Source organism: Rhinolophus ferrumequinum, chromosome 2 (assembly GCF_004115265.2).
Source record: "Rhinolophus ferrumequinum isolate MPI-CBG mRhiFer1 chromosome 2, mRhiFer1_v1.p, whole genome shotgun sequence".
Taxonomy (NCBI): domain Eukaryota; kingdom Metazoa; phylum Chordata; class Mammalia; order Chiroptera; family Rhinolophidae; genus Rhinolophus; species Rhinolophus ferrumequinum.
The window spans coordinates 44,921,474-44,948,128 of NC_046285.1; the positions used below are offsets into that span (position 1 = coordinate 44,921,474).

At 36.0% G+C, this 26,655-nt stretch overlaps 1 protein-coding gene across 1 annotated transcript; it reads left to right on the forward strand.

Moving 5' to 3' along the window:
• Nucleotides 1-3,000: 3,000 nt before the first annotated feature.
• On the forward strand, nucleotides 3,001-26,334 carry TEX55 (testis expressed 55). Its single transcript, XM_033124263.1, has 4 exons — nucleotides 3,001-4,179; nucleotides 4,762-4,908; nucleotides 7,332-7,394; nucleotides 26,239-26,334. Exons 1-4 carry the CDS (start codon nucleotides 3,001-3,003, stop codon nucleotides 26,332-26,334), a joined length of 1,485 nt encoding a protein of 494 aa, XP_032980154.1.
• The last annotated feature ends 321 nt before the right edge of the window (nucleotides 26,335-26,655 follow it).

Sequence of the window (26,655 nt, forward strand, 5' to 3'; positions counted from 1 at the left end):
TTTTCACTTATCAATAGGCAAAAATGAAAAATATACACAGAATTGGTTTTGGTTTAGGGAAACAGCACTCTCATATATTATTGGTGTAGATATAAATTAGCTCAACTTTTTAAATATACTACTTTCAAAAACCAAAATGAGACATTTCCTTAACCAAGCAATTCTACAACCAAAAATTTATCTTAAAGAAAAAATACGACAAGCTTGTAAAATGTTAGTACAACAATGGTCAATGCATCACTGTTAAAAGCAACAAAATAGATTCATATAATAGATTACATGTGAATTTTAAAATAGTTACTGTTTATGAAGCACATATGAGCTAATTATATATATTATATAATTTAGTTGTCACAAGAACTCTGCGAACTATTATATTATTCTCATTTTCATCTGCAGATGAGAAAATTGAAGGTCAGAGAAATAATGAGATTTGCCCAAGCTCAACAATCTAGTAAGTGGCAGATACAGAATTAGAGCAAATTTGGGCGGACTCCAAAAGCTAGTGTTCTTTAATTTAGATTACATTTAATGGCAAAGAAGAACATTTTATACCATAGTGTTAAATGAAAATGCAGTTTATAGTTTGGTCACCAGGAGGGAGGAGGATTAGGAGGATGAGTGAAAAAGGTGAAAGGAATTGAGAAATACAAATTGCCAACATTAAAAATAGTCATGCGTATGTGAAGTACAGCTTAGGGAATATAGTCAATAATATTTTAATAACTATGTATGGTGTCAGATGGGTACTAGACTTATTGGTGGTCACTTCATAAGGTAAGCAAATGTCTAATTACTATGGTGTACACCTGAAACTAACATAATATTGTATGTCAACCATAATTTAAAAAAAATTTTTTTAAATTTTTTAAAAGAAAATGTAGGGGTGGGCAGTTAGCTCAATTGGTTAGAATGCAGTGCTCTTAACAACAAGGTTGCCTGTTCGATCCCCACATGGGCCACTGTGAGCTGCGCCCTCCACAACTAGATTGAAACAGTTACTTGACTTGGAGCTGATGGGTCCTGGAAAAACACACTTAAATAAATAAAAAAAATTTAAAAAAAGAGAAAAAGAAAATGCACTTTATAGAATAGTTGCACAGTTTGATTCTATTTTGTGAAGTATACACATACCTATAGATAGTAGACATACAGATTTGCATGGGGAATAGTCTAGAAGAATATAAATCAAAATGCTAATAAAGGTTATAACTCAGATGTGACTCGGGAATTTTTTTCTTTCTGCTTATTTTTCTTACTTTTCTACAATGATAACATTTAACTTACAAATGAAAAAAAAATCAACAAAACCAATGCCTCTTTGAAACTATAAACCACAGCTTTCATCTATTGTACTCCAAATGCATTGTCCATTTGCTCCACGCATCTTTAAATAAATAAATAAAGCAGATTGTTCATACATTTTTACTCAACAAACATGTCTTGGGCACCAACTGTGTTCTAGGTCCTGTTAAATAAATGACTTTACTTCAGTGCGCCTTCATTCTCTTCTCTGCTTCTAAGTATGGCACCAAGGGTATCCACTTTCCTTCTTAAACTTTAATCAAAACTATTTGTGTTTGGATTTTAAGTCTTAGCTCTAATTATTGAATGCAATTAAACCCATATTAAAGGAATATCTGGCATAATACTGCCAATCCTTAGCCTGCCTCAGAGATTTTAGGCTTTCCAGAGTCAATCAAATGTCTCATCAATCACCACCTCTGTACTGCCTTACTCTGGAAATTAGACACCGTGCAGGTCTGAAGTGGATTCTTAAGGTTCATTTCAGACAGGGAAGGCCAGATCTCAAAACCTGGACCCCACTGGCCACCACCATCAAGTGCAAATTCCCCCACTTGTTAAATATTCCTTCTCCCATTTTTCCCCCACCTTCCTTACTCCCTTTCTTTCTGGAACTCTAATTCCTAACCCTCTCTTCTGTTATAAGATTATTGGGGAGTGTGATTTTAGAACCCATTCTCACTGGATCCCCTCTCCTCCCTCTAGCCCTCCAGCTATATATGTTTAATTCAACAAGAAAACACCTTGGGGCTTGAGTTTCCACAGCCATGACAGCTCTTCCCAGAGGGGATGGGAAAAAGCGTTTCACCCTTCTCTTGAGACAGAGAAGAGCAGCTCTTGCAGCCATGAACTGCTGGGCGGGGGGACAGCAAGACTCTCCTCTCTACACTCTTATTGTGAGGAAAGATCCGTATGACTTTGGTAACATGAGTGTTAGGAGGACTAAACTCTTTTCGGTACCACGAAAAACAGCCCCAGCACTGTTTATAATGGCAGAAATGTAAAAATGGTTAAAAAAAACTAAAAGTAAAAATACATCATTTGACCTTGTCAGCCCAATACCGATTAGAGTAGAAGGGAGAACATTGAGCAGGACCATTTACTAGCACAGCGCCCAGCACTAACACACGCATACTGTGCGAGAGACAATTGTGAATAGACACGTCAGTGGCGGATGACACGCGGATGTGATGTAATGGCAACAGCTGTCTCTGTTCAGGTACGCGGCCCTCCTGTTTTCATCGGCTACCGTTTTGTTGGTTAGAGGAGTGGTGGTACCTGAACGATTCGATTTCACACACAGCGCTGGGAACCTCTGCAAGAAAACGAGAAGGGTACTGCTCTAAGGCACCATTCACAGAGGCCTGCGGTCCAGCCTCTGGGCGGTGGCGATGCCAGCGTGTGCTCATCACCTGTTCTCAGGAGAAGAGTATCCGCCCCTGCTCACGACCACACCGCGCGTGGGTAGAAGCCCTCTCTAGACTGTGCCCAGAGCTGAAGGCAGCCCTTCCCACGGCTGCCCCGGGTGCCCGGCTCACGCCCAGGCGACCACTCATGTGCCAAGAATTCATGCGCAGAAGCCCGCACAAAGCCTTTGGGTACCGTTGTCGTGGTTCCCAGAAGGTCACCTAGACAACCCAGCCTGGCACCACCCACAGCGTCTGGCAACCTAGGCTGGTCAGGGACAGGCAGAAAATGATAAAGCCTCCAGATGAGGCTCCATCGGAATCCTTGGGACCTGAAAGCACAGCCAAGTCCTCAAATAACAGCCACACAGATCGCCAGGAGGACAACTGGCAGAACCTGGACAAAGAAGAGGCAGATAACCAGAATGATCACAGCACAGCTAACCAGGTTGACGGAAGAGTGTCCAGTGAGGCTGTACCCAACATATTTGGCCAAACCGACCACAAATTACCTGAACACATTGCTCACAGAACATCTGATGAGACTGACCTCCAACCATCCCACCATGATGATGTTGCTGATCATAGAACTGCTGATTGGGTTGACCAAACAATGTCTGAACAGATGGACAACAAGTCATCTCACCAAGCTGATCATGTAGAGTCTGAACAGACTGACAGCCAGATGCCTGTCCTATACAAACAAAGAACTTCTGAACACAGATTGTCTAACCAGGATGAAAGAGCTTCTGTGCAGTTTGAGCGCAGGATGTCCAGCCCCGCTGAGAGCAGAGCTTATAAACAGAATGACGATAGACTGTCTATGTCCTTTAACCGAAGAGCCTCTGAACAGACTGACTACAGAATACCTGGCCAGGCTCAAGGAAGAACTTCTAAACAGATTGACAGCACATTTTCCAGCCTGATTGAACAAAAAACGTATGAACAACTTTTCAACCATAGATTATCTGATCAAACTGGTTACAAAACACTAGCAAAGACTCATCACATAGTGCATGACCAAGCTTCTGAACAAGCGGAACACCAGGCTGCTGACCAAACTGACAGCAGTGCCCATCAGCTTACAGTTGAGTACAGTGAATCTGACCAGGCTGACCACTTAATGTACAACAAGGCTTATGACACAAAAGACCACTGGTTTGATTATGGAGAACGTGATCAGTATGGTGGCAGAACATTTACCAGCAAGGAGGATAGAAATGCTGACTTCAGAATACAACCCTGCAAATTTGAAGTTAGCCAAACAGACCTCAACAATTCCAAGGTTGCGAGTACAACTGACAATGAAAGTGGAAACTTTCTGCAAGCATTGAATTCATTGGATACCAAATTCATAAGTAATTTCCAAGCACCAGACCTAGATGTTTCTCCAAGATTCCCTTCCATATCAACAAACTTGGACTATATCATCAATCAAGAAAAAATTCAAGTCACAGAAACCAAGCCTGTAGGTTAAAGGGGCATTTGATACCTTCCTGGGAGTTTGGAGGCCTGTGATGTTGGAAGAGGGGGAGGGAGTTGGAGGGTACTTATTGGATCAAGGATGAGGAAATAAACCTACATGTTGTGATATGTGTGACCTGGGGGATTCAGGTAGGACAGGAGAAGGGTGGGAATAAAGAGACATATTGCTTTCTCTGCTACCTTAAGGCCATTCAGGAAGGATCAATTCAGGAGAGCTCAGTTTTAAGTCCTGGTTCTGCTGCTAACTCTAGGACACTAAGTCATTTCTCCTCTCTGGGCTTCTACCAAAGGAAAGGAATTTGGAGTCAACTGGAGATCCCTGTGAAGGGAGAATTTTTTGAAGTAGGTTGGAGAAGCCTAAGATATCTGCCAGGACTTGAGGCGCATTGTATTGCCTGGAGGATCAGCCAGGTCTCTCCTAATAATATGTCTTCAACTCCTAGTGTTCAGATCCCATCAATACCAGATTCCACTGACAATGACAAAAATAAGAATGAAATTTCATGGGGCTTTTTGATTTATTAAAGACTCTTTGGTGGTGGGGGGGGGGGTATTTCCATTTCAGGATGATATTTCAGAATACCAAGAAGGAGAGAGTTCTCATGCACACAACGAAACTTATAGGAGACGATTCCCTTCTATAGTATATCAAGATCCTTATCAAATTTCACTACAATACATGGAAAAACACCACATTCTGCAAATATTCCAGGTAAACTTCTTGTTCCCTTACCTTAATTGTGAGTTTTTAGGTAATTATGATGTAAAAAACAAACTTTGACCTGGCTTACAAGAGGTACAAGAAAGGGCCTTTGCTATAAAAGGGATATAATCTTATTGAGAAGTCAGTAAGTGCATTAAGATGTACCATATTTTGCCATGTATAATATGCACTTTTTTGCCCAAATTGGTGAGGGAAAAATAAAGATGCGCATTATACATGGGTAGTACTAATTCCGTGTCTATATAAATGTTTTTAATTCTTTTATTTATGCTTATGAGTTAAAAGTGTAACTCTAGAAATCAATAACGATATCCATATGCAAAATAGTACCCTGGAATATGATAATCGGTTTTATTGAACTTACAATGAATTTGTAACAACAAAGAGTTCTTGGCCTTCTATGATGGGTAAATACCGTAAATTTGTTACAGGTACATAAAATGTTTTGTACTTTGCATCTGTTCTTGTCTTTTACAATTATTTGTTACATAAAATTTCTTGTACCATAACATGTTAAAAAAAATGCTAAAATTCCTTTATAATACAAAAAACTAAATGTAATACAAAATACTAAATGTAAACAAATAAAAATTTGAATTAAAAAATTAAAACAAAAGATTTTTTTCCTTGAAAGTTTGGGCCGGAAACATGGGTGCACATTATACACAGCAAAATACGGTATTAACCAAAAGTAGTAAATGATAAATACCAAATGAGTGATAACATGATATGAAGCCATTCAGAGGGATCAGATAAGTTGGTTATAGAGAAAAATTGGGCCAAGGGCTAAAGTTTGAGCCAGACTAGGAAGGAAGGACAAAATACTGACAATTGAAAAAGAGAGAAAAAAGACTTTCCAGATTGAATATAAAACTTTCAGAAGATAACCAACCTGTGACTAACTAAGAAACCATATTCTTTTGGGAGAATAGTAGTTAAAGAGTTGCTTCTAATTCTTGAAATTACCAACTTTATTGACCTTAGGATATAGGGCTGGAATCTTGTTTAAAATATGACATCCTTGGCTATATAGAATTACAAGAGATTATCACGTATATAAATTGTTTGTTGTTTGGTGGGTTGTTTTTGTTTTCCTGACATATTTATTTTTACGTTAATATTATTACCCAGCAAGGTACATATATGTATATAATACATGAGTACATGAAGTAACTTTATAGTTAGAAAGGTGTAAATTAAGAATGACCCACCTCAAATGAAAACATTTAAACTGGAAAAGTTTAAGTTTCAAGAAGTAGGGTATAGTAGAAAGAGCACAAACTTTACAAATTTAGTCTAATGCTCCAACCTAACTTTGCCACTTTTCATCTTTGTTATTTGGAGGAAATTATGTAACTTCTGTGATATCAGTTTCCAAATATAAAATAAGAATAAGTGATATTTACTCCATTAACTGCTCTATGCCTTTTCTTTCTCAAAATGTTATTTTTATGGGAGAGCATTAATGGCTGGGTTTCGTGGCTTTAATCAAAGAAGAGCTGAAGGAGGAAAGCTGTTGAAGAAAATAGAATTCTAATCATTCTATAAATAAATTTCTTCATCTGTCAAGAAAAAAATACTTATGCATTCAATGCTATTATAAGAAAAATTAGTTACCCTATATGTATTCAATAGAAACATATATGAAATACATAATGGGTATGGGTACATTAAACAGACCTTGAATATTTTATACCTAAAATTTGTCCTATTGTTATTCCTTACAAATGAGAATTGTGCTTACTTTATTATAATTTTGGGGGTTATTCAACAACAACAAAAAATATACTGAATCTCTGAAGTTTTATATATCCTTTCTCCTTTATTATTACAATTAACATCATTTTAGAATCAAATGCCTCAGAAGATTCTATGTAAAATCCTATAGTCTTTTTAAAATTTTACTAAAAATACTTTTCTCTGACTATCCTTCAAAGCAAATAATGTTAATTTCTCAGTCTAGCAAAATCACCATACTCAAAACAAAAACTTTCTCTAAAAGTTTCTCACTACCTCTTTGATCTTGGAAACTAGAAAAATACCCATTGCTGCTTACTGTGTTTCCCCGAAAATAAGACCTAAGCAGAAAATAAGACCTAGCATGATTTTTCAGGATGACGTCCCCTGAACATAAGCCCTAATGCGTCTTTTGGAGCAAAAATTAATATAAGACCTGGTCATATTTTCAGGGAAACACGGTATTACTAAATTTTTATTCCTTTAAATATTACCTTAATTTGCCTAATTTTATTAGTAGTGAGAAATTAATTTGACACTTTGTAGAGATATATGAATTTTTTTAAAGTGCTATGGTGCATGTTACATTATTGCAAATGATTGCTCCAGATATAACCCGACCACATAAATATAGCTCAGAACCATAATGCAATGCCTTATGCTCTCTCTCTCAGCAGATCACTGAAAACTTAGTCTATGAAAGGCCAGAGGACCCCCTGAGTTTTATGCTGTTTCAGGTATGGAACAGGAGAAAAATAACAATATTTTTGTTCTGTTTAGTGTAAAGATAGCACACATACGATTATATAAAACAAAATACGTACAATTCAGTGAATTATTATGAAGTAAGCAAACCTGTAACTACCATTCAAGTTTAAAAAATTAAAACATTGCCAGCAATCCCAGAAGGCCTTTCTTTCCCTCAGCTGTTACTCCCCACAAAGGGACTATTATTCTGACATTTATGATAATGACTTCCTCAGTTGTCTTTATAATTTTATGCTAATCATGAATCATGAAACACTCTTGTTTAAATTCATCAACTTTTTCAACTTTCTACAAAGGGAACTGTATAGTAGGTATTCATTTGTATCTGATTTCTTTTGCTCAAAAATATGACTGTGAGGTTAATCTATGCTATTGTGTGTGGCTATAGCTCATTTTCATTGCTATATAGTATTCATTGTGTGAAATGTCACGATTTATCCATTCTATGATGATTGTGGATATTCACATTGTTTCTGGCTTGGAACTATTGCAAAATTTTTCCAATAAACCTTTGTGTACATTTCTCTTGGTGCACATATGCACACATTTCTCTTGCATACATACCCAGAAAATGATTGCTAGATCACAAAGTATGTGTCTGCTCTGGTAGATTATTTCAAACAATTTTCCTACATGATTGTATCAATTTACACTCCTAACAGCAATATGTCTTAGAATTCCAGTTGTTTTACACCTTTACTACTTACATCTAACACTTAGTTTTATAATCATTTTAGCATTAGCCATTTTGATGGCGGTTAGTTATAAATCATTGCAGTTTCAATTTTCTTTTTCCTGATTACTAAAGCAGTTGCATACTTTTCATTTGTTTATTGGCCTTTTAGAAATACTTTTTTTGATTGTATTGTTTGTCTTTTGTATTCATTTGTAACAATTTTCTATATATTCTGGTTGTGAGCTCTTTGTTGACTTTGTTTGTTACAAGTATCTCATTCCACTCTCTGCCTTCCCTTTTTATCTCTTAAAGGAATCTTTTGATAAACAGAAATTCTTAATTTTTATATAGTCAAGTTTAACAGTCTTTTTATTTATGATTAGTACTTATTCGATTCTGTTTTAGAAGTCTCTCCTTAGTCCAAGCTCCAGACTATAATCCCCTATATTTCTTGTAGAAATTTCTTTGTGGGGTTTTTGGTGGGGAACGGTGTTAAATTTTGTTTGTTTGTTGCCTTTTACATTTATGTCCAATCAATCTATAATTGATTTTGTGTAGATTGTGAGGTCATGTCAAGTTTCATTTTTTTCAAGCAGACATCCAACTGACCAAGCACTTACTATAAAAAACACCATACCTTCTACACACGGCTCTTTATTTGATTCCTATGGTATATTTGTCTATCATTACTCTAATATGAGACTGTGTCAATTAGTATGCCTTATAATAAGTCTTAATATGTATCAGAGTAAGTCTTCACATCTTATTCTTCTTTAAAAATATCTTGGATGTTCTTAGGCCTGTGCATTTCCATATCAGTATTTAGAATAATTTGTCAAGTTACAGAAATGAAAGAACAGGACAAAACTCCAGAAAAAGAACTAAACAAAATGGAGACAAGCAATCTATCTACCAGATACAAAATTCAAAATTCTAGTTGTAAGGATGCTCAATGAACTTGGGAGAATACATGAACTCAGTGAGAACTTCAACAAAGAGGGAGAAAACATAAAAAACAACCAGTAAGAACTCAATAACTGAACCAGCAAGAATACAACAACTAAAATGAAGAATAGAGAGAATCAACAGCAGATTAGATAAAGCAGGGAATTGAATCAACAATCTGGAAGACAAGGTTATGGAAAACACCCAGTCGGAACAGCAAAAAGAAAAAAGAAGTTTTAAAATGAGGATAGTTTAAGAGACCTTGGGAGAACCTCATACATACAAACATTTTCATCATAGGAGTCCCAGAAGGAGAAGAGAGGGGAAAAAAGGATTGAAAACTTTTTTCAATCTTCAAACCTTTGAAAAACTAATGACTGAAAACTGCCCTAACCTGGCAAAGGAAATAGGCATACAAGTAAAGGAAGCACAGAGATCCCAAACAAGATGAAACCAAAGATGCCCTCACCAAGACACATCATAATTAAATGCCAAAAGTTAAAGACAAAAAATCTTAAAAGTAGCAAGAGAAAAGCAGTTAGTTATGTAGAAGGGCATTGCCATAAGACAATCAGCAGATTTTTCAATAGAAACTGTGCAGGCCAGAAGGAATTGGCAAGCAATATTCAAAGTGATGAAAGGTAAAAACCTACAACCAAGATTACTCTACCTAGCAGGGTTATCACTTAGAATCAAAGGAAAGATTGTGTCCCAGATAAACAAACTGCTGTAAACCAGTATTACAGGAAATAATAAAGGGACTTCTTTAAGTAGAAAGAAAAGATCAAAAATAAAAATAAGAAAATATAGGAAAGAAAAAAGTCTCCCTGATAAAGGCAAACACTTAGTAAAAGCAATTACAAAGCTAGTACAAAGGTTAAAAGATAAAAGTAGGAAGAGTATGTATAAATGCAACAATAAGTTAAGGGATATACACAAATATACACAAAAAGAAGATAAAAATAATGACAAAAACTTAAACGTTGGAGGGGTGAGTAAAAAAATGTAATGATTTTAGAATGCATTTGAACTTAAGCAACCATCACCTCAGAATTGACTGCTATAAACATAGCTTAGTATACATGAAGCACGTGGTAACCACAAACCAAAAAACAAGATATACAAGAACTAAAGGGAAAAAAAACAAACATAACACTTTAGGAAGTCATCAATATACAAGACAAGAGAGCAAGAGAATAAGAAAGGAACAGAGAATGACAAAAACAGAAAACAACAACTAAAATGGCAATAACTATATACCTATCAATAATTAGTTTAAATGCAAATAGACTAAATGCTCCAACCAAAAAACATAGGGTGGCTGAATGGATACAAAATAAGACCCAGCATATGCTGCCTGCAAGAAACCCACTTCAGATCAAAAGACACACAGAGACTGAAAGTAAAGGATAGAAAAAGATATTTCATGCAAATAGAAACAAAAATCACCCGGGTAGGAGTATTTGTATCAGACAAAATAGACTTTAAAGACTGAAACAAGAGACAAAGAAGGGCATTACATATAATGATAAACTGATCAATTCAACAAGAGGATATAACTCTTGTAAATATCTATACACAACATAGGAACACCTAAATATATAAAGTAAATATTGACAGACATAAAGGGAGGGAGTGAACAACAGTAATAGTAGGGGACTTTAATACCCCACTGACATCAATGGATAAATCATTCAGACAGAAAATCAATAAGTGACATATTAGACCAGATGAACTTAGTAGATATTTTTACAATTCATTCAAAGCAGCATAATAGAGATTCATTTCAAGGGCACATTAAACATTTTCCAAGATAGACCAAGTGTTAGGCCAGAAAAGAAGTCTCAATAAATTCAAGAAGACTGAAATTATATCAAGTATCTTCTCCAATCACAATGGTATGAAACTAGGAATCAATAACAAGGAGAAAACTGAAAAACACACAAACACATGGAGTTTAAACAATGTGCTATTAAACCATGAATGGATTAACAAAGAGATCAAGGAGGAAATCAAAAGATATTTTGAGTCAAATGAAAATGAAAACATAACAACCCAAAATCTATGGGACACAGGCAAAGCAGTTCTAAGAAGGAAATTCATAGCAATATAGGCCTACCTCAAAAAAAAAAAAAACAACAACAACAACAACTCAAATAATCAATCTAACCTTACACCTAAAAGATCTAGAGAAAGAATAACAAACAAATCCAAAAGTGAGTAGAAGGAAGGAAATAATAAAGATCAGTGGAAATAAATGAAATACATAGACTTACAAAAATAAAAATAAAAAGATCAATGAAACCAAGAGCTAGTTCTTTGAAAAGATAAAATAAAATTGATAAACCTTCAGCCAAACTCATCAAGAAAAAAAGGGAGAAGGCCCAAATAAGTAAAATCAAAAGTGAAAAGAGAAGTGACAACTGACACCACAGAAATACATAGAATTATAAGAAAATACTATAAACAATGATATGCCAACAAATTGAACAACCTGGAAGAAATGGATGCATTCCTAGAGACATACCATCTTCCAAGATTGAATCAGGAAGAAACAGAAAATCTGAACAAACTGATAACTAATAACAAAATCAAATCAGTAATCAGGTTGTGTTCTCTTAATCAATCTAGCTAGAGATTAATCAATTTTGCTGATCTTTAAAAAAAAAAAAACAGCTTTTGGCTTTGTTGATATTCCCTATTGTTTATGTTTTCAATTTTGTTCTCTTTTGCACTTATCCTTATTATTTTCTTTCCTTTCCCTAATTTTGGTTTACTTTACTCTTTCTTTTCATCTTCTTAAGGCAAAACCTTAGATCATTGATTTTAGACTTTTCTTCTTTTCTAATATAGACATTTAAAAAATGTTTCCCTCTTCTTTAGTTGCATCTGCTTTAATTGCATCTCACAAATTTTGATATGTTACAATTTCATTATCTTTTCTGACAATCTTGGCTTTTTAATTGAACAATATACACCAGGCGTTGGCAAACTATGGACCATCTGATTTTAACAGCCCACAAGCTGAGAAAGAATTTACATTTTTTTGAGCTATTGAAGAAAGAAGAGGAAGAGAGGGAAGGAGAAGGAGAAAAGGAGGAGGAAGGGTAAGAAGAAAAAGAGGTAGAAAGAGAAGAGAAAGAAGGGAAAGGGAAGAGGGATTCAACAGCAGCAACACAGATAGTGTCTTGCAACGCCTAAAATATGTATTATCCAGCACTTTCAGAAAAAAAATTTTGACTTTAAATAATCATACATATATCAATAGATAATTGGATAAAGAAATTGTGGTACATTTATACAATGGAATATTACTCTGACATAAAAAAGAATGAAATCTTACCATTTGTAACAACATGGATGGACCTAGAAAATATTATGCTAAGTGAAATAAGTCAGACAAAGACAAATACCTTATGATCTCACTTATATGTGGATTCTAGAAAACAGAATAAATGAGCAAACAAAACAAATAGATACAGAGATACAGAGAAAAAAACTGATGGTTGCTAGATAGGAGGGGGTTGGGAAGGTGAACAGATTAGAAAGTACAAATTGGTAGTCACAAAATAGTCATAGGGATATGAAATACCCTATGGGGAATATAACAATTAATGTTGTATAGATTATGTAGGGTGCCAAATGGGTACTGGACTTACCATGGGGATCACTTCATAGATTGTGTAGATGCCTGACCACTGCACTGTACACATTTATTTTTAAAAATGTATTGTGGTAAGAACATTTAACATGAGGTCTACCCTCTTAACAAATTTGTAAGTGTACATTACTGTTGACTATAGGTACACGTTGTACAGTAGATCCGTTGACTTATTCATCCTGCTTAACTGAAATTTCATACCCATTAACTAGTAACTCCCTATTTCTTCCTCCCGCTAGCTCCTGGCAACTGCCATTACACTCCTTGATTCTATTAATTTACATTTTAGATACCTCACATACGTAAGTGAAATGATGTGATATTTGTCTTTATATGACTGGCTTATTTCCTGATGATTAGTGACATTGAGCATTTTTTCATGTATCTGTTGTCCATTTGTGTGTCTTCTTTGGGGAAATGTCTATTCAAGTCCTTAGCCCACTTTTAAATTATTACTTGTTTTGTTTTGGTTTTTTGGTAGGAGTTCCTCATATATTTTGGAGAATAACCCCCATCAAATATAAGGTTTCCAAATATCTTCTCCCATTCTGTATGTAGCTTGTACATTCTGTTAATTGTTTGCTGTGCAGAAGCTTTTTAGTCTGACATAGTCCCACTTGTTTATTTATTTATTTTTGTTGCCTGTGCTTTTGGTGTCACACCCATGAAATCATTGCCGAGACCAATGTTATGAAACTTTTCCCCTATGTTATTTTTCTGGGAATTTTACAATTTCAGGTCTTGCATTTAAGTTGTTAATACATTTTGCTGATTTTTGTGTATGGCATAAGCTAAGGGTCTAAATTTTATTCTTTTGCAGGTAGTTTTCCCAGCACCATTTGTTGCAGAGACTATCCTTTCCCCCTTGTGTATTCTTGGAAACTTGGTTGAAGATCAGTTGTATATATATATATATATATATATATATATATATATATATATATATATGAATATATATATATATATATATATATATATTTCTGAGCTCTCTATTGTGTTCCATTGGTCTATATGTCTGTCTTTATGCCAATACAATACTGATTTGATTACTATAGCTTTGTAATATATTTTGAAATACGGAAGTATATGTCTCCATCTTTGTTCTTTCTCCAGCTTAATTTGCATATTCAGAGTCTTTTGTGATTCCATATGAATTTTACAATTTTTTTCTACTTCTGTTTAAAAAAAAGTGTCATTGGGATGTCAGGGATTGTACTAAATTTGTAAAATGCTTTTAGTAATATGAGCATTTTAACAAAGTTAATTCTTCCAATCCATGAACATGAGCTGTCTTTCCATTTGTTTGTTTCTTATATAATTTCTTTCAAAAATATTTTATAGTTTTCAACATACAAATCTTTCACTTCCTTGGTTAAGTCTATTCCTAAATATTTTATTCTTTTTGCTATTGTAAGTGGGATTGTTTTCCTAACTTCCTTTTTGGATAGTTTGTTATTAGTGTATAGAAATGCAACTGATTTTTGCATGTTGATTTTGTGTTCTATAACTTTACCTAGTTCATTTATTAGTATGTAGGGCTTTCTATAAGATCATATCATCTGCAAACAGGGACAATTTTACTTCTTCTTTTCCAATTTTGAATAACAGTTGGGTCAAAGAAGAAACCAAAAAGGAAATTAGAAAATACCTCAAGACAAATGAAAATGAGAACACAATATACCAAAATTTATTGAATGCAGAAAAAAAAAAAAAACTTTAAGCGGGAAGTTCGTTGTAATAAACACATTTAAAAAAAGAATAAAAATTTCAAATAAACAACCTAATTTTTACCTGAAGGAGCTGGAAAACGAACAAACTAAACCCAAAGTTAGCAAAAGGAAGGAAATAACAAAGATTGGAGCATAGATAAATAAAATAAAAAGTAGAAAAGCAATAGGAAAGTGAAACTAAATGTTCGTTGTTGTTTAAAAAAAAAAAAGATAAAATTTGCAGGCCCTTAGCTAGACTAAGACAAAAAGAGAGAAGACTCAAATAAAATTAGATGTAAAAGAAGAGACATTACAATGGATGCCATAGAAATAAAAAGGATCATATGATACTATTTACAATTCATTAAATGACAACAAATTGGACAACCAAGAGGAAATGGATAAAATCCTAGAAACATACAACCTACCAAGACTTAATAATGAAGAAATAGAAAGACTGAAGAGACCTATAACTAGCATGGCAATTGAATCATAATCAAAGACCCTCCAACAAAGAAAAGCCCAGGACCAGATGGCTTCATGGTGAGCTCTCACAGATTTAAAGGAGAATTTACATCAATTATTCTCAAACTCTTCCAAAAAACTGAAGGGGAAGGAACACTTCCAAACTCATTTTGTGAGGCCAGCATTACCAAAACCAGACAAAAACACAAGAAAAAGTCAGACTAATATTCCTGATGAATATAGATGGAAAAATAATTTTAGATTGTATCCTGGACATTGTGAATATTATGTTGTATAGACTTAGTTCTGTCATATTCCTCTGATGAAGGTTGATGTTTTTGTTTTAGCTGGCAGTTAACATGGTTAGATTCAATCTGTAAGCACTCTTGCCTTCTGTGATTGCTGGGTCATAGCTCAGGTCAATTCTTGAGGCCTTTGCTGCACTACTTTGAATCTGTCTTGTGAGTGCATGATTCACGTCTCAGCCTGAGTCTTATGCAAGGTTCACACACAGAATTAGAGAATCTCCTTCCCTTTCTAGGTTTCCCCTCACTCTTCAGCATCTGGCCATACTTGACCAGGCTATTTCTCTTGATTCTTCATCCAGAAAGAGTGGGCTTTCTGTCAGAGTTTTAGGTGTTTCTGTGAGTTTTAGGCACAGCTGTGGCTGTGACTATCATTGGATCAGTTGCAAAAAATGAGGAATTCATCCCATGTTGGTAAGTTGCTCCAATTTTAGACTCGCCTCCAAAATCTGCCTGTCTTTCCTTAGTTCCAAAACCTTCCGGTTGTTGTGGGATATTTTTGTTTTGATTTGATTATTGATTTAGTTGTTTGTTTTTTTGGGGGGGGGGGCGAGGAGGAAGGAGGATTGTATTTTGCACAGTTGTTATTTGCAGGATTTATTTTCCAAATGCTTACTCTTGCATATAGGAATCCGATCTTTTTATATATAATATATGCATTTAAGGTTTTATTACATAAATTTAAGTATGTAGTATTTTCACTGTATGTAATTTAAAAATAGTTTCTAATTTTCCTTATGATTTCTTCTTCAACTCCTGGAGTTTTGAACATTAGAATATTTATATAAATCATCAACTATCGGATTTTCTAGTTCCCTTTGGTTAATGATTTCTGTCAATTTTACTTTACTCATAGAACAAGACTTCAAATCTTCGAAATGTGTTGCCTTGTTTTATGATGCAGCATATGGTTAATTGCTGTGAATGAATTAATCGGGGTTGAAGAAAAGATTTATCCTGCAATTATTGGGAAGTGTTCTAAATATATCCATTAGGTCAAATTTGCGAAATATGTTGTTCAAGTCTTCCAATGTGCTTGTGGATTTGCCTAATCCCTTATAGTTCTGTCGATTTATGCTGTGTCTAGGTAGTTGAGGCTATGTTATTAGGTGCATATTAATTTAGAATTCTTATACCTTTCTGGTAAATTGAACTTTTTGTCATTAAGAGGTATAACATAAACTCTAACTACTCTGTTCAGTATTTTTATAGCTATACCAGATTTATTTCAGAGTGTTTAAATGTGTATGTTTCCATTTTTGTTACTTTTAACTTTACTCTCTCCTTAAGTTTTAGATGTCTTTCTAATAAGTAGCATATAATTGTTAACATTATGCAAATCTGACAAGCTTTTAATTGCAGCATTTAGTCCACTTGTTTTTGATGTTATTAAAGGTGTATTTGGTTTGCACCTACTGTCCTACCTTATGCTATCTCTGTCCTAAATGTTGGTTTTTTTCCCTCTACTTTTTGCCTTCTTTTATCACTCCATTTTTCTATAAGCTTAGAAGTTGTACTCTCTTAATTTTGTGGGGAGGGGCTTCACACTGGGGTGACTTTTTAAAATTAATAGACTTTATTTTTTAGAGTAGTTTTAGGTTTACAGAAAAATTAAGCAGAAAGTATAATGAGTTCCCATTTACTACTTTCCTGTTCCCCTATTCCCTACACCTCGTTTCCTCTGTTATTAACATCCTGCATTAGTGTGGCAAATTTGGTACAGTCAATGAGCAAATATCGATACATTAGTAACTAAAGGCCACGGTTTACATAGGGTTCTCTCTTTGTGTTGTACATTCTATAGGTTTTGAAAAATGTATATGATATCTATACTTACTATATCTATAATTATAGTATCACACAGAATAGGGTCACTGCCGTAATATCGTCTGGTTCCCCTAGAGATTACAACACGTATTCATGACTTATCAAAGTCTAAATTATTTGTAAGAGTTCAGTACAAGGACTTCTGTATTTTAAATTTGTACCTATTTTAACATCATAAGACATGATAATTCCAAGTATACCAAAATTGTAAGTGGAAAAAAATTATCTTTCATTCTCCTCAGGTACAAGAAATGATAAAGGACAGAGACAACAGAGAGACCTACAAAGAATGAATCTCTCCTCAATATTATTTACAACCTTCAGTGTCAACACTGTGTTCTGTTTCCCACTCTGAAAAATGGTTTTTGAATGGTCATTAGTAATGACTCTGCCTAAATGTGTTCTTAATTTTTAAGTAAAAATCAATAAGGTATCTTTTTAAAACTCACATAACAGTTACAGATACCTCTAGCTAACCATACAAAAAATATTTACGTTATACTTATCCATGCATTGATATTTCAATACTCATCCCTCCTTAGTGGAACCAATCCAATTTGGTACATGAAGGATTACAGCAGCTTCCTTCTAATATCTGTTTAAAGAAGTGATTTGGGAATCGAGCAGTTACAGGTTACTGTTACTTTTGTGCATTACCTTAGACTACTAACAGTACGAGTCAACTGCATTCTATTAGTGATCTTAACAGCAAAGGTGTATAATTGATCGTTGGTATTGATTGAAGATGTCCAATAAGCAACTGGAAGTAAAGTGTCTTTGTCTAATTTCCCCCCCCAAAAAAATACTCATTCCTCCAAAGTGCTGAACAATGACAAGTTCATAAATCCCAAAGAGGATCGAGAAAAGAATATTAGCAATTTGTATGCAATTCTTCTATAGCATTTAAATCTATCATGTCTCCAATCTGCTTATAAAATTTTCAACCAGAAAATGTGTGGAAAATAATTTGAACAACAGTTTTTTTCTCTCTTAATGGAAGACCATTATTGTAATAACTCTTTTCTTGTTTCTTAATACCTCCAATATATTTTTACTGTTTTCCTCTTTGACCCTGCCTATTATACAAGTATTCTGCCACTAGTGGATGTAATTTAATGTATTCCTAGGGACAGCTCCCTTCTGATTTTTAAACTACAACATTCAAACAAGTATACTGCTCTGTACACACCTGTGGGAGAGGCAGAATGTCACTTTCTCATTACCTTTATCCCCTGAATAGTATCTACATCATGTGGAATGTATAACCAGTTGAACTGGTATTTAAAAACAAAAAGCCTTAATAAGATCTGTCTGGTATGAGAGTATCTGCCCAGCAATCATAACTGAGATGATCATCTGATACTGTTATACTTTTGTGAGTTGAATCTTTCATTTAATTTCTATTTGGACATTAAAGCAGACTTGATTCATTATATTATTTAACTGGTGACTTGGTGTGATTATGTGGTTGCATTACAATGAATTAAGCTTGTGCTTGAATAATCATGCACAAATCTTATTTTTTTATACCTGAATTTTATTTCTAGTAATTATACCAAAATAAATCCCCTTCTTATAACTTCAAAGTTTATTTAGTATTTCTTTCAATTATCCACAAAATGTGCATGTGCTCAGACTCCATAAATGTTCTCCACTCGGATAGGCACTCATGTGTTAACAGGAAGCTGGCAAAACTAGGTGAAAGCTGATAAATTTGCGAGGAACCTATGGGAAAAGTTTATGTGACATGACTAAGGATACAATTAATCAGTGGGTTGACCAAACTAACCGAAAGATTGAAGGGCCAGCAATATTATTAGTGATTAAAAACTTGGATGTTATCAATAACAACTGAAATTAAGTATTGAATTTAATTCACTGGTTTCAGCCCTAATATCAGACAGCATTAATACTCGTATGTCTATTAAAGCGCAACACCTCATATCAGACCACACCAGCTACTTCAGCCCTTCTCATTGGCTTTCTGTGATACATTCTACAATTATCATTATGACCTTTCACAGTGAGGCAGTGGACCAGAGGCACTGGCTTGGTATGGTTCAATGATCCCGTCTAAACATGTTTGAGTGAAAGGAGAAGGGGGGAAATAGAGATCAAGCCTCACTTTCAATGAGTCAGGCTCTCTACTATAAGAACTGTCTAGTATAGAAGATCGATCAACTACAAGTACTTATACTCAGTTCTTTAGTCCTTAAGTGGTAGGATGTAGTCCCAGGCCAGGAGCAAACACTAAAGGTGAACATCGGGCTCCAGTTGGCTGTGTACCTATGCTTGAATCTTTATATCATTGTAAGGTTAAAACCCAGACAGAGATACTTGTGTTTTTAGGAGTGGCAAACAATATTAGTCTCCCGGTGCCTTATTAGGTTCTCAAAAGACTGTGTTTTTTCTTATGGTGTTCGCAGAATTTGCAACAAGCTAACATTAGAGAGTAGAAGTATGGCCCATTATTATGAACAGATAGGATTCCAGTAGGCAGAGTTGAGTTGTTTGCCTAGTTCTGTGTTTAATTTTTTTCTTAAGAAAAAGCAGTCATCCTCAAACTCCATTAAAAATACAGTAAATATTTACAAAAAGAAATAAATGCATTGTAATACTCAAAGCAGAAGGGAGAGAGACCAGTGATTTTTATGATTTCTGAAAACAGAAAGCAGATGGGATAGCAACAACAGATAAACAACCTCAGAACCCACAAATGTGGCTAAGTGAAGGGAGAAGATGTTTTTCCAGGCAGAGCCTCAAAGGGCTCCAAGTTCAGCGTGGGCAGTTACAAGGGAAAGGAGTGAGCTGTGCGTAACAAAGGACTACTCCTTTGTAATGAACTTTACGTTCTATTTTAGTCACCTACCACAAGAGCCACACCTTGTCATCACCCAAACTACCCCACAATGAATCATTCCTATAGACAGATTATATTTCCACTACACCTGGAGAATTTTAAAGGGAAGCTTTGTGTCGAATTTGTATAACAAGAAAAAAGTGGGATAATTGTCCAACCACAAAATTGTTCAACCACAGATTGATCAAATAAATTGTGACATATCCATGCAATGAAATTTCATGCATCCAATTAATGTTACTTTAATCACATTGTTTAATTATTTGGATGCATATAGTTGGATCTACCCCATATCATAAAACAACACACATATACGTATATAACAATATACGTATATGTTAAAAGAGTTAACTACAGAAAGAGAAAGACTTAAAGAAATAAAGAATAGGAAAATATGAAATCTTGGAAAGCCCTTTTTAAGCATTATGCTGAAGACAGAAGTCATTAAGGAAAATATTTATATAATTGACATAAAATGTATTTTATATTTTAAAAATGTATTGAAAAAATATATTTTTGAAATGTTAGGAAGAAGGCAAATGATTAACTGAGAGTAATAGTTGTAATGAACATGGCAGGTCAATATCCTAAATCTGTAACAAGTTCTTACAAATCAATTTTAAAAACCATTAAAACCCCCAATTAAAGAAGAGGGCCAAGAACATGAATGGGAAACTTATTGAGGAAAATATGTGAATAACCAAAGAAGTACAAATTAAAACAAAAATTAGATACCTATTAAATACCTTTTATAGACAAAAATTTTTAAAGATGGTCCCTAACCTGGTTGAAAGTGCAGAGAAATGGGCACTTTCTTACACTGTCATAAGAAATAGACACAACTTCTCAGGAATACAATTTGACCACATGAATCCAAAAACTTTAAAACCAGCATGTCCTTAAATCCAGACAGAGTTGCTTTATCTTTTTGGATTTCTAACCAGAAAGTAGTGGGCTGGCTCCTGATGGAAGTGCACCTTCAGAGCTCAATTCCAAATTGAGCGTTGGATCTAAGCCATGAAGTCTTCTAACATAATCGGCCAGGCCAAGGAGGAGACAGCAGTGGGGAGAAGGAACTGAGAAGGAACAACCAGAAAACAGGAGAAGCATTAAGAGAATATAGCATTATGGAAGCCAGAAGAAGAAAGCAGTATAAGAAGGATGGAGTTCTCAGCTGTATCAGTTGCTACTAAGTGACCGAATAAACTGAAGATAAAGACGTGTTCCCTGAATTTGGCAACATAGAGCTTGTTTGTAACTTGCCGAGCAGTTTCAATGGAGTGGTAAGAATGGAGGCAAGATCGAATTTGGTTGAAGGTTTTATAGTATCTAATAGATAAAAAACAAACTGGTTGATTAGGAAAAGTATAATTGTTCCAGATACTTAGACCAGAGGTCATGTTTTCCACTGGGACCTCTTACACCCAACATGTAAGATTGGGCACAACATTTCTCAACAATATCTCTGCAATAAACACAAGTTTCATAGACTTGCCCCTTAATGTTCGACATCCAAGATATACGAGGACTGACAAATAAGTTTGTGAACTTGCCACTATGGGCTTACATTGGCGGCACTGTACAAACAGCTCAGTAAAGTTTCATAACGTTGGTATATCAGTGTCTCACAGCTGTGTTTGTGTCAATGTGTGGTGGTGTCTTGCTGAGTGACGTTCATTATTGTTGTTGCATGTTTTTATGTGCCGTTGCGAGAATGTCTGAGTTTGAATTAGAGCAACAAACAAATATTAAATTTCTTGTTAACTTTGGCAAGTGTGGAAATGAAATCAGGGACATGTTAGTCCAAGTTTATGGGGATAATGCAATGAAGAAACGGCAGTGTACAAATGGATTAAACATTTTTCTGAGGGGAGAGAATGCGTCAGTGATGAAAAGAGGTCAAGGCGGCCAGTAAGGAGCAGAACTGAAGAAAACACTGCAAATTTTCACTGAATTGTGTGTCAAAATCTTTGGCTGATTGTGAGAAGCATAGCAGACCAAGTAAATATGGATAGAGAAACAGTTAGGAAAATCTTAACTGAAAATCTTGGCATGAGAAAGGTCTACGTAAAAATGGTCCCGAAGGAGCTCACTGATGAACAAAAGCAAAGGAGAGTCGAAGTTTGCCAAGGCCTTTTGGAGAGGCAAGACGATGTTTTGTGCCATGTTACCACTGGTGATGAAACATGGGTGTACCAATACAAAACCCTGAAACAAAGCGCCCAAGTGCACAATGGAAGTCAGCCAATTCTCCATGACTGAAAAAGAAAAAGTTCCATCAATCCAAATCAAGAGTCAAAACGATGTTGCTAACCTTTTTTGATATTAGAGGGATTATTCCTTATGAATTTGTACCAACTGGACAAACAGTTAACCAAATTTACTCTTTGGAAGTGCTGAAAAGTCTGCATGAAAAAGTTAGACAAAAATGACCTGAACTTTTCGCCAACAGTTCATGGCTCTTGCATCATGACAATGCGTCCCCTCCCATGGCACTGTCTATGAGGGAGTTTTTAGCAAGTAAACAAATAACTGTATTGGTACACCCTCCCTACTCACCTACCTGATCTGGCCCCCAGTGACTTCTTTATCTGAAGATAAAGGAAATATAGAAAGAGAGACATTTTGATGTCATTCAGGACATCAAGGGTAATACAACCAAGGGTATTGGTTCTGATGGCCATTCCAGAAAAAGAGTTCCAAAATTGCTTTGAAGGGTGGACTAGGCGCTGGTGTCAGTGCATAGCTTCCCAAGGGGAGTACTTCGAAGGTAACCATAGTGGTATTCTTCAATGAGGTATGTAGCACTTTTTCTAGGATGAGTTTGTGAACTTAATGGTCATGCCTTGTATGATATATAGGCTTTTCTTCACTGGGTGAAAAATTGGGCTAACTGATTATTTTATTTGGAATATGGTTATTTCATGTAATAATTCCATATAATAACCATAAATGGTTAATGAAATAGGCTAAAGCCCTTCCAATTGTGAGTGTCTATGAATACTCCCTTTCCTGGGAGAGGGCTAGACTTGCTTTCATCTTTCGATGGTGTAATCCTAATGCTTAACTTAGTTCGAAAAAAATATGAACTGGGGCCTGCCCGGTGGCTCAGGCGGTTAGAGCTCCATGCTCCTAACTCCGAAGGCTGCCACTTCGATTCCCACATGGGCCAGTGGGATCTCAACCACAAGGTTGCCAGTTCAATTCCTCAAGTCCCGCAAGAGATGGTGAGCTCCACCCCTGCAACTAGTAACAGCAACTGGACCTGGAGCTGAGCTACGCCCTCCACAACTAAGACTGAAACAACAACAACTTGAAGCTGAACGGTACCCTTCACAACTAAGATTGAAAGGACAACAACTTGACTTGGGGAAAAAAAGTCCTGCAAGTACACACTCTTCCCCCAATAAAGTCCTGTTCCCCTTCCCCAATAAAATCTTTAAAAAAAAAAAATGAACTAAGTTAAACATTTATCATCCACAGGAACTGAAGGGGATATGAGAATGTCAATTAATGTTGAGCAAAAAGATTGCTGAGTAAGAGAGAGGAGCAAAAAGCCTTAATTTACACATTTCAGTAAAATTTGCAAAAAGAGACAAGCCCTGCTGGAGAAAAAGCAATTTTCAGAGGCACTAGAGAACAGGGCAGACCTGGGCACTTCAGGAACATAGTTTTCAGGTTTAGCTCAGTTGTTTATAATATGGAAGCTGAGGTTTAATAGCATTTAGAAAGATACACTGATTGTCTTAACTATACTCAAGCAGTGTAGCCTATAGTTAAGAGTGCAGGCAGGCTGCAAGGACAGACCAGCCAGAATCTTTCTCTCTAAATAGCTCTGTGACCTGGCTAAATTAACCCCTTCAACCTCCAGCTCCCTCATCTGTAAAACGGGGAGTGATAATAATATATATTTCACAGGACTGCTATGAAGAGTAAATTTGACAATGCCTGAGACTTTTAGTAAGTACTGAAAATACAGGACTTACTAAATAGTAAGTACAACATCGTGGTTTGAGAAGTCTTTTTTCCTGAAACCAGGGATTAGAGCAAACTGGATTATGTAAACCACATTTCTAAGTCAGAGAGTTTCCATATGGGGCCAGTCTCTTTTCCACCTAGTTGACACTACAACTCCCTCTCTCTCCCACCCAAAAAAACAAGTGGATTTTAAGTGAGGGGTCTGTTTAGGGAGTGCAGTGTTTGTGAATAGAAACATTCCAGTAGTTTCTTGTTCCAGAGATGAGAGAGAAAAGTCCCATAAGAGTTGGAAAGTTTGAGGATGTGTATAGGACCAACATCCTGGAGCCTGGTTAGAAATCACATTCATTGCCAGGCTTGTTAAATTGCCCTGGAATGACCACAGAAAAGGAAAAGCACAGGGGGTTGATGGTGCACTGGTAGGGCCAGCCAGAGAGGGGACAAGTCTACCTCCCAACACTTCCAAGTTCCTGAAACATACTGAAGATGGATCACAGCTTGAGAACTGGGGTCCTGGAGTGTAGATGATTTTGGAGGATGCAAACTGGCTGCAAACCAATGAAGAACACCCTCTGTTGCTTAGGGGAATTGACTAGGGTTGGGTGAGAACTCTCACCAGCCAGACCTGTACACCATCCTCTGTCTATGCTGACGCTGCTGGCAGTGAGCCAGATGGTAGGTGATGGAGATGACCAAGAGGAAGGGACAGCAGCCTCTCTTGGGCCAGTCACCTGAGACAACGTTGCTTCACTCTCAGAAGAGTGTATCCAGAGAATTGGGAGGGGAATTATTCGGGAAAAGACCCCTTCCGATGTCCCCCAGCCTCCCAAACCACTGGAGTCTCAAGGCTAAATTATAGTGTTAGGAAGAAAATATCTAAGTCTTTCTAACTGAACTGAAATTCTCAGTAATGAGAATTCACTGATAAGCTTTGGGATTGGGTTAAGATGTGGTTAAGAAAAAAGGAAAGATTAGCAGAACATGGTCAGAAAACAGTTACTAGAAAAAGTAAATCAGACTTGTACGTTAAGGACCTGAAATTCTTCATCTAATAAGTTGCAGTTATTGTCTGAAAATTATTCTTCTTTTTCTTACCTAGTCTCTTGTTTCTTTTTATGGGTTTTGTGTTCACATTATCTATTTTGAAAAGATTCATGTTTATTTTCCCCACAGAATCCTAGTAATAGAACATAAATGCCTAAGATATAAATGAAGACATGTCCTTGTTTGCTTTCTCGCTACTTTATCACAAAGATTTCCAGAACAGCACATGTTTTTAATAACTTAGATGTTCCTTTTTATAATTGTAGTATAGATACTTTGTAAACATGTGAACTAAAAAAAAGTCATTCATATCGCATTATCCAGATATAACCCTGTTAATACTTACTTTACATTCTTCCTAAGTCATATATACACTTTTTAAAAAATAAAGTGTGTCAAATTGTCCAAACTATTTTGTAACCTTTTTTCACTTTTAGCACTTAGAAGAGTACTTGATAATCATAATTTCTCAATAAACACTTGTCGAATAAATGAACATATTTTTGTGTCATTAAACATTTTTTGGTGGCCTCTTTTTTCATCACAATTGCATAGAATTGCATTGTGTGAATTATCATGCTGGACCTAAGCAGGCCCTGGGGAGCTAAGGGGGAACAAGGAGTGTGATGGACACAGAGATGGCCATGCAGGCACCTCAAGGGGGGACTTGCTGCCCAGCTGCTAGGAGTACTGGCAGTTCCAGCCTCCACTGTCAGACCCTTCAGGGATTGTGTCTGCCACAGAAAGCCACTTTCCAGGGCGACCCATATCTGAGGACTGATCACAGAGAGGCGCGATGCGTAACAACTGTGGCAGGCCATCCTCCGATGTTTCCTGGAGCTGGGGGAAGGGGTGCTACCCAAGGCTGTCCCACCTGCAAGGCAGATCAACATCTCTCTCTGCCCAATCCTATTTCTTCCATCTCCCTTCAATGGGTGTTTAATCCCTAGTAAATATACTGCACGCTAAACTCTGTTTCAGAATTGACGTCCTGAAAAATCTAACCTGTTACAGGGATGGTCTTGACCCACGAGAGTTCTGAGTCTGTTGATGAAAGCACCCAGTGAATGTTAACATTTCTGCCATTACCCATCACTAAAGCCAGGCAAAATAAACTGGTGCATGTCTACCAGGAGATGTTACGCAGCCATTGAAAGAAATGTGGCTTCTTTTGTTCAAATATTGTTGGTGCTCTGTATGACACGCGATGGCTCCAGAAAAAGGCAGGAAAGAAAGTGGAAGGGGAGGGGAAAAGAAAGAAGGGAAGGGGGTGAGAGGAGGAGAGAAATAATTATTACTTGAGCCCTGTCACTATGACTGAATTTCTCCCGATCTGTTTCCAGATCTCTTGCCCCTTATTATTCGTCTATGGACCCCCTCAGTGTGAGCATTACTTTGGTAATGACCATCCCCATAAATGTAGCGTACGCCAGTTATGAAAACTGAAATTAGACATGATGTTGAACAGATAAACGTGAACCAGCATGACTATTTACAGTCAGAACAATAGATAGGCCTTTTAAATGCACAAAAGCAGAATAAAGGATCACACTAATAAAAGCAAATCCAACCAAAAATAAAAGCAAAAGCCCTGAGAGTGTGTTCAAAGAAAGCCCAGATCAAGGAGGAATCCAGAGGCGTGATGAACTGAGCCCTGTATGTCAAGGTGTTTCCATCTGTCAGAATCACACCTTCCAAAGCAGCAGAGGTTCACTGACCGAAAACTTCCTGTTACTGCTGACCTCGGGAGGCAGGCTCAG

What these genes read in the sequence shown, in the direction of transcription:
- TEX55 (XM_033124263.1), top strand. Translation starts at nt 3,001, where the DNA reads ATGATAAAGCCTCCAGATGAGGCTCCATCGGAATCCTTGGGACCTGAA. An exon ending in AAGTCACAGAAACCAAGCCT is followed by an intron (nt 4,180 to 4,761) that starts GTAGGTTAAAGG and finishes TTTCCATTTCAG; the next exon opens with GATGATATTTCAGAATACCA. An exon ending in ACATTCTGCAAATATTCCAG is followed by an intron (nt 4,909 to 7,331) that starts GTAAACTTCTTG and finishes TCTCTCTCTCAG; the next exon opens with CAGATCACTGAAAACTTAGT.